The sequence below is a fragment of the Alosa pseudoharengus genome, unplaced genomic scaffold (genome assembly GCF_046254945.1).
Source record: "Alosa pseudoharengus isolate Yale_2024_CS ecotype anadromous, Long Island Sound unplaced genomic scaffold, YU_APseudo_1.1 YU_APseudo_1.1_scf_2, whole genome shotgun sequence".
In the NCBI taxonomy this organism is placed as follows: domain Eukaryota; kingdom Metazoa; phylum Chordata; class Actinopteri; order Clupeiformes; family Clupeidae; genus Alosa; species Alosa pseudoharengus.
Window position 1 is genome coordinate 36,820,042 of NW_027468663.1, and position 9,577 is coordinate 36,829,618.

At 43.4% G+C, this 9,577-nt stretch overlaps 1 protein-coding gene across 1 annotated transcript; it reads right to left on the bottom strand.

Annotated features, from left to right (window-relative positions):
• Positions 1 to 1,961: 1,961 nt before the first annotated feature.
• On the bottom strand, positions 1,962 to 8,716 carry LOC143134445 (E3 ubiquitin-protein ligase TRIM21-like). The gene is made up of 8 exons (XM_076294853.1): positions 8,579 to 8,716; positions 5,623 to 6,311; positions 5,258 to 5,353; positions 4,407 to 4,640; positions 3,779 to 3,929; positions 3,372 to 3,416; positions 3,238 to 3,264; positions 1,962 to 2,937 (listed from the first exon to the last, which is right to left on the bottom strand). Exons 2-8 carry the CDS (start codon positions 6,286 to 6,288, stop codon positions 2,396 to 2,398), a joined length of 1,761 nt encoding a protein of 586 aa, XP_076150968.1. The 5' UTR covers positions 6,289 to 6,311; positions 8,579 to 8,716; the 3' UTR covers positions 1,962 to 2,395.
• Between the last annotated feature and the right edge of the window lie 861 nt (positions 8,717 to 9,577).

The window sequence follows — 9,577 nt, forward strand, 5'->3', positions numbered from 1 at the left end:
TTGATAAGGTGAGGATATATATACAATATCCTCATTCCAGATTCAGTGACTGCGGGTAGCCCAGGTTGCGAAGACTGAAGAGTGAAACCCAATAGCCTTTAATCTCACCGCAGTTTTATCCAATGTCATTATGTCCTGTCCAGCTGTGTGTGTATTCCAGTGAGGCAGACAATGACTGGATTCAATCAAAACTAAAGAGGCTTAGGCTATACATGAACTACGGCAGGGCTAGAACAGAAACATAGGAAACTGGCGTTTTTAACATTGTAAGGTGGCGAACGAAGTAGACGAAAGGGAAATACTAAAAGCGTTATGTAACCAAACAGGCTTGGAAATAAAAATGTGTTGGCTGCCTATCGGTGGGATGGTCAGGTGGAACATGTACGAACGGGACAGACTGAGGATACCACCACCACCGAGTCTATTTTCGGAGTGGAATGCAAAAAGCAAAATCCGACCATAATAGCTGCGTCAATTAATTTAACAATTATACGCTGAGCAACTGCACTGGACAATTCATAATGATAATTCGAGAATAATTATGCTGCAATGAAGGTTATAGCAGTAGTTTTCAATGGTGAGATCAGAGACAGTAACGGGACAAGAAGTGAACATGAGTGGAATAGCCTTAAACATCTCACATAAATATTATGGTAAATCCAAAAGTAGCATCTCATAGGCCTAGACAATGTTATTGTTGTTCTGTCATTTCAAGTAAGATGTTGAAGTAGTCCTACGTGAGGAAATAACGGCTATCCAACTATTCCTTGAAGATATTTTGAAGTAAAGGTGCAGGCACAAACGCAATCGTAGTCTAACATGACATTTTTTTACATGCAGACGACCCCCCCATACGCACACACACACACACACACACACACACACACACAGAGAGAGACACACACACTCTCTCTATCTATCTATATCTCTCTCCCTCTCTCTCTCAAACACAGACAAACATAGCCTTCACACGACCAAAGCAATCTACCTGATAGAGCATCAAGGTGCACCTGTTCCGGAACGCAATCGGTCACCCTCATAAAAAATACGCATTGCCTTATTCCTTACAGCCTATACTCACCATTAAGATTATCTGATCAAGTCTAGTTAGTCAATCACCCGTCCCATTCGCTAGGTAATGTTGCAGAAGGACCATACGATGCACTGAGCTAGGACTGACGCGATTCATCGGTCACTGTGTTTAGCCTCAGTCATTGGCTGCGGATGGTCCCAACAGAGAGGAGAGTGCTTTCCCGTATCTTTGAGGCAGAATTGAATTCCGAAATGTAGCGCTCTCTGCTGTCAAGTTTCCTCATCATCCCCACAGATAACTCTACCTCCCTCTAAGATGCAAAGGACATTGGGGTCAATAATGTGTATAATATAATTACATTTATACATAGCCATATTCTACTACTCTTTATACTTTTCATCCTGCACATACACTTTTTACTACTCTTATAATGTATACTGTTACTACCCTGCAATGGTACTGTTACACTGCACACAACTATACTACTGTACATATTTATTCTGTTCTTATAATATATTCTATTATTTGTACTACTCTTATAATGTTACTGCTACTTCACTGCACATATCTGTACATGTTGTTCATACATTGTTCATACTGCATATCCTATTCTGCTCTTTAAGGTTACTGCTAATACACTGCACATATTTATAGTTATATGTGTCAACACTGCACTATCTTTTACTGTTTATGCACCACCTGCCCAAACTGTGTATCACATTGCACTTTTCTGCTTTTTTACACTTCTGGTTAGACATTGTCTCTGTACTCTGCACTATGACAATAAAGTTGAATCTAATCTAATCTAACCTAACCTAACCTAATGAATCAAATCGAATCGAATCTAATAATCCTCTGTTAATGATTGGGAATATTAAAAAGAAATATGCAAAACAGTGCCTAATATGAAGGAAATTATGAGTGAATATGTGTCTATATCCATAGTTTTATTTTGTGATTTGTTTTTACAATAACAGTTAAATAGTTGTCTAGATAGGTGTAATGTATTTAGAAAATGTTTAAAACCAGTGGATCCTGTGCATTGTGTAGGCCTATTTACATATGATTATTTGGAACAACTAAAGACAAAAGTGATGCAAGTGGCATGACTTGTACTGCCACAACATGAATTAGTCATAAGGAAGGGAAAATGGAATTCAAGTGTCTGTTGTTTACTTCTTTCTTTAAAATAGCAGCCTTTGAGGATCTGAATTATTTTGGCTTGACTTTACTGTTACAGAGCAGCTGAGCTGAGGTTGACATCTGAGGTTTTATTTTGTCCACATAGTCCAAATTATACAGAACCAATATACAATACAGAAAGAATATGCTTATGTCTAGCATCGATATGTCCCATTCCCCTTACTCTTGTGAGATGGGACAGATGACCAGTGGAGACTCATTTTTGCCCGACTTGTTGGTGCAGGGGCTAAAGAAAGGGTGGATGACCGCAGTGAAGGTGTCCGTGTAGGTGTAGATGAGGTGCTTGGATCCCGCATCGTAGAAGGAGACCAGCCCGTTGTCCATGTCCACGAAGATTCCAATCCTCTGGGGCTTGCTGGGCAGGTTCAGCGCAGTGGAGGGGTCAGTGCGGAAGACATAGTCGTGTTTGTTGCGCAGGCTGAGGAACCAGAGGCCATGTGCGGGGCTGACATTGATCTTGCCCTTGCGGTTGATGGCGTGGCTGGCTATGCCCAGGTCCCAGTCAGTCTTGCCCCCCACGTGCACCTCCCAGTAGTGGCGACCAGACGTAAATGCCTGCTCGGCCAAGACACAGACGACACGGTCAAAGCGCAGCGGAGAGTCAGGCACTGGCTGGTAGTGGTCACTGCAGTGAACCCGCTTGTAGTCGGTGGAGAGGACTAGCCTCGGGTGAGCGGTGGAGGGGTCAAGGGTCACATTTTCTGGATCGGAATGATGACAGAATGGACAGTTTAGTCAGAGGAGAGGATGTCAGGAGAATGAATTTTCAAAAACTCTTTATTACACTCTTAAAAATACATCAAGATCAACTTGACACTGTACTCAAAAAGTAAAAGTTAGGAAAGTTAATTAAAGAAATGTGCAATCTGTAGCTTGCCATTATCAACAACACACATCACGCTGTTGTAGCACCATTTTTCCTCAAAAACATCAAGAGAGGAGAGGATGGCAGCGAAGGTGCCTGACATGTATTTTTGTGTTATTCTGGCAGAATATTTTACCTGCATAATCCTGCACACTCTGCTGTCCTGAAACACAAGTTTCACATCAGTTAAGAGGAGATATATGTTTTTTACAAACCACTGTGGTTACAATTGAATTTGCTCTCTGGATAGAAGATGCAATATGAACTTACTTGGCTGACATGAGGGAAGTGATGTTTCTGTTTGTGAATGCGAACCTGAAGTGAGCAGAAATATGAGGTAAATCTTGAGTTATTATTTACTAATATTTAATTTATGGCACTGACTATAGCTGATTTAAGCACACTAAACAAATATTCGCTTGGTAAAGTACAGTTTACAATTTAAAAAAGTAATCAATTCGAATATGAGAATGTAAAATTTGAATTTATTTTCTGCAGAAATAAATGTAAATGACGAGAAACAGTATATCTGTATTTATGTGCACAATGCTGCTTGACATGTCAGAATGTCACACCACAGTATTGTGTGTGTGTATGTGCCACCATGTGTTTGCGGGCCAGTAAGATGGCGCTGAGCATGTGTGCATGAATATTTGATGAAGGCAAGCTGCTCTCACAGATCTCCGGCAGCTTCCGAAGCTCCTCCTGAAGGCGCTCCACCATATGAGTGATGCCACGCAGCACCGCCCCAGCCATGGGGTCAGGGGTCAACGACACCTGCGCCCACTCACGTGTCATAGGACTTTGCGTAGAGAGTGATGGGAAGGTCTGGAGGGAACAGAATGTTCCAGAAGGAGGGGGTTAAGCAAAGAGTGGGTGTAGGCAGAGGGAGCGGAGTGGATCAACCCCGCGTGGAGAGATATGTTGTGCACTCAGCTGGGCAGTGATCAAACATTTATGTCAACCTTTTCACAGGACACCCGTAAATAGACATAAACAGAACTCAAGCAAGGCTGTTCAGCTCCACACAAACGGCAGCAGGCTTTAATCTCAGTTTCTCCTCACAAGAAAAGGAGAAAGCCTAAACTATAAGACATGGCCTTGCATGATCTCATTATCACTGAACCTTGAAATATGCCTGAATGTGAGTTACATGTAATCAGATTGTCACTGGTATGCAATTACATTATATTAACATACACGCAACAACATTCATTATAAATCCAAGCATGATTTGTTTTCACAAACAAAGGCAGATGATGGACATTGGACAGTTTTGAAGATGTCCACTCTGCCAGAGCTGACCTTGAGGAAGAAGACGTAATCGTTGGACTCGGAGAGCTGTGTGAACGCAGCGCTCCTTCTCCTTAGCTCGTCCGTCTCCTGCTCCAGGTCGCCCAGGAGCACTTGTGCCCGCAGCTCGGCGGACAGGCGGCCTTGCTCCACCACCTCCAGCAGCTGGGCCTGCCTGGCCTCGATGGTGGCCACTAAAGACGTAAACATGCTGGCACTGCCCTGGACCTCATGGTCAGCTTTGGCCTGTGAGGGGACAGGGACAGGGCCACAGGCGAATGTGAACATTGTAACTTACAGACATGGAGGTAAGGGGAGAGGGCAAGAGGGGAATGATAACATGGTACAGACATGGAGGGAGTCAGACATGGGACAACATGACAGAGAGGTGGAGAGAGAGAGAGAGAGTTTATAATGAGACACTGGTAATATGCAGCTGATGCACTCTGCCCAATAATTTAGAAACAGTGTGAATCACCACCACACAAACTGAAGCAGCAAAGTTTGTGAAACACAGACTTTGTGTCACTGCCAAAACCTTTAGAAATGGAATAACAGAAAAAGAATTTACAGAGGAAACCATTCAAATAACAAGGTGGGAAATATTGGAGATAAAAACTCTAAAAGATAAAAGAGAGGGGAAGAGATAAAAACAGGCTAAAGATAATGACCGTCTTATACCAGTAAAATTGATAAGTGATGTTATTTTGTGTTGACGGGCAAAGTTATTTTCATTAAGAGCTGATGTGAGTCGTGAAAGTGACATATGGCCATGCAGCCATGCTAGTCAGCAGGGTTCATGTGGCAGAGCGTATTTGTACAGTCAATTGGAGTGTAGGTTGACTCAAGACATGAGCAAGTACCTGAATATCAGCCAAGGTGGACCTGATCTCCTTGGCCTTCTTCTCCCTCAGCTCGATCATATCCTTTAGCTCCACCTCCACAATGTCCATGTGAGCCTGACAGGAGAAAAGACATTGCTCTGAAGCAGCTGAGATTCCTATAATGAACCCAATTGTCTATTTCTAAACATAACACCTCTGTTATCACTGGTAACGCTTCTTATCATATATTTATGTCATACATATTATTTCATGTTTCATGAACACAAACACACACACACACACACTCACAGATACACAAACACAAACACAGGAAAGGAGAGAAAGAGCATATACACACACATACAAACATAGACAGATACAGAGACACACAACCAGTTCCAGACCTTCTTGATGGCCCACTCCCTCTTGGCAGGTACAACTGAGTGTCCATAGTGCTCCTTGTCGATACAGGCAGTGCAAACGCACACTTGGTCATTACGACAAAAGAGCTCCAGTCCTAGCCTGTGCACGGGGCATGGAGGCGCGTCCGAGGAAGTCTCGCCTCCAAGGCTGCCCATTGTGAAGCGCCGCGTGACCCCCACAGGTGGTGGAGAGTGGGCCTCATAGGGAGGTGGAGCCGGCTGGCCGCTGTGAGTGGGCAGTGGCCTCTGGAACCGGCTCTTCATCTCATTGATCAACTCGTTGGGCAGCTCTTTGGGTTGGCGCAAGACGGCCGAGGTGGGGTTGGCAGCAGCCGAGGAGACCCCTGCCGCGGTGACGCTGGTGGCGGCCATGGCGGACGCCGTGTCGGTAGCCTCGGCCATGCGTTTGAACTGCTCGGTGATCTCCTTCAGCGTGTGGTTGACATGCAGGTCGGGGCGCCGGCGGAAGCTCTCCTTGCACAGTGGGCACTGCCAGACCTTCTGCTTGTTCTTGCCGTCCCAGTAGGAGGAGATGCAGTCCAGGCAGAAGCTGTGGCCACACGGCGTGGACACAGGGTTGGAGAACATGTCCAGACAGATGGAGCAGCAGAACTGCTCCTCTGACAGGAATCTACTGGGCAGCTCCATACCGGTGATGTCCCCCACTGGGTCTGAAAGAGATGGTCACTTTTAGATTTATATTCATGGATCTTGTATAGACCGAGTAATGCACACCAAAAAAAAAAAATATTCACAAGGTACTAACCTAAACCTTGGGATAAACATAACATAAAGAAGAAGCATTATCTAATGAAATTAGATACATTTGGTACATGTGATACTGTACATTTGGAGCCAGAATGTGCAACATTTTCCTCTTATTTTTAGGCTTATGGATCTTCGCAAATGCTTTTGGCCAAAGGTGTGCACAAAAATAACAATAAGCGGAATTAGAAATGAACAGTTTATAATAGTCATACCTGCACGTACCTGCATGTAATAAACTACATTTTAACAGAATAATAACAACAGTAAATCTTTTTAAAGTGTAACTCTGATGAAAACTGACCCCAGGGTCTTTTTCTGCATTAAAACACATCAAATAAGCCATGGAGACAGTATTTTTCGTTGATCAACCACTACAGAGTGGTTGATACGCAAACAGTGGATTAGCTAAGGGCGGTATTATTAACCTGACAGCCTCTTGGGGTATGCCAGGTTCCGTGGAATTTCATCCATTGGGCCCATACAATAAATTCATTTATGTGTACATTTAGTGACTTTACACCCATCGGCCTTTAGATGGTGGTGTTGAACAAAGGGGTGCTGGTACAGGATGATGATACTACTATATTTGACATACACACACACAAACACACACACACACACACACACAGAAGCACACATATACAGTACACAAAAGCAAACACACACATGCACACAGTCATTTACATACAAGAGTAGGGGATGGAGTAGGAGATGGAGACAAATTGACAAGCGTGATTTATTTTTGCGGAGAGAATGTGCAGGACTGAGCGGCGGTCATATTTTGTACCACTATGCGATACATCTAGTTACCCTTAGTTTAATGTTTAGTTGATAGGCTTTAAGGTGTTGAAACGCCCCATTATCCATTAGGATAATAAAGCCTGAATAGGTGATATGATTAGGAAACGTACATAGCTGAATTTCACCCTAATAAGTGAAAAAACAAGTGTCTTAAAATAGCACTTCGTCAATAGGCCTGATCTCATAAATCATTCTGAGCAAGTTTTGGAGTTAGGTTACATTAGATCAAAGAGATTGATTAGAGAGTCAGATTACAAACAGAACACACACACACACACACACACAAACACACACAAATTTGGACAGACAGACAGACACACACACACACACACACACACACACACACACACACAAACACGCACGCACACACACACACACAAAAAAAACAATGAACTTGTACGGGAGGGTGCAGCAGGTGAAAGGCTAACTGTTGTGTGTAGGAGAAGATAATGGGTATTTTTCTACACTCTTCAACTGTTGATGTTGAGCGGTGGAATGAGGCAAGACCAGCCACTCCAAGGCTCCCAGAGTTACACCACCAGGAAGCCTGCCTGGCAAGTATGGCCATATGACCACACCTCTCCTCAGAACTGACAAAATCACACAAATCAACTCAAAAAGTTGGGGAAATACCAACTCCAGTAAATCTTTGATATACGGTCTTTTGGGCCCCCACCATCGACTTCAAGGCAGCGCTGCCTGGAAGGCATTAGGGTCAGGTAAAGATTAGGTGGCAGTGTGGTATTGAAGTCGATGATGGGGGCCCAAAAGACCATCAAGCTAATCTGGTGCACTTAGTCAAACAGTGTCAAACAAGTCAACCAAACTACTGATAGATATGAATCAGCCTTTCACTTCCTTATTGACACTCAGGGGCAGGTTGAGAGAGTGGAGGGGGACATATTAGTGCAACACTATCAAGACATCAGCAACGGGATTCATCAATACTGAAATCCTCATAATTCCTATGTTAAATACAGGGAACACCTCACAGGTCATCAGGCCCTGGTTTCAATCCACAGCCTACACTAAAAACAGTCTTCTGTGCTACAGAAACTCTGCTGTGAGAATGGGCGGGGATAACAATATTTGTAAATGTATTAACACGTAATATTTTTTCTCTACCTCTCTCACTCTCTACCTCACAGATTGATACAGACTCACAATCACAAAAACACAGACACAGATGCACGCATACACACACACAAACACACAGACACAGGTGCAGCCACACATATTCAGATGCACGCATACTGTACACACACACACACACACAAGTACACACAGACACACGTATTAGACCAAAATAGCAAACACAAAGGGAAATGACATGTTCATCATCAGAGTTGATGTGTGCGTGTTGTCTTACCTGTGATTAAGTCCTTCTAAAAGCCCAAATGAACACCTGTTTGCTATCGTTTTTAGTCTCCCGTTGCCCTCTATCACACTGGCTACCCTTCTCTTTTTCTACTTCAGTTCTATATGTGGTATGCAGGAAGAACAGACTGGATTCAGAGGGCAGGCGTGTCTACATACTTCTGCATCACAGAACACACACACACACATACTAATCAGACCGGTTTTACAAGTATGCTTCAAGTACCCAGTCCCAGTCAGGGTAGCTAAAACATTTACACATATTGTCTTAAGTGAGGCACTGCAGTCATGATTGAATGGTAAGGTAAGGTTACATTCATTTTCTGGATTAAATTTTATTTTTAAATTAATGAAAAGTAATGATGGAGAGATCTGGTATAAAAGTTCCCCATCCACTATACCTGAACTTACATTAAATGACCTTTTGGGAGGGAGCCATCGCGACAGCTTATCACATCACAGGTGGGTCCAGTGCCCACAGGCACCCCCAGGTTCAGGTCCAGTGCCCACAAGGTTGTCCACATATGGGGGTCTGTGTGTGTGTGTGTCTTTGTGTGTGAGCAATCATTCACTCAAAACTACCATCTGCAGGCCGATTTGTGTATAGTCACTAAATGTACATATAAATTAATTTATTGTATTTCCCCCCATGAACGGAATTGCATGAAACTCATTGATGCATGCATTTAGAGGGTGTAATAGTGACCCTACAGGTCAAATTTTGTGCAGTTCTGAACACGTCAGATACCTGCGATTATAGAGCCTCAGTTTTGCTTTTTCATTTTTAACTATGTGGCGCTAAATGAGTGGTTATGGGATGAGTTGAGATTGCCCCTTGAGCCCAACATACAAAACAAATGTGATCCTCCTTGGCTCTACGGTTCTCGAGATTCACAGAAAACTACACAACGCTATGCTAACAGCACTCATAATAACTGTGATTATTACACGGCTCTTCATAATGTTCTGAGTGATCTTCAGGTGTGCCGTG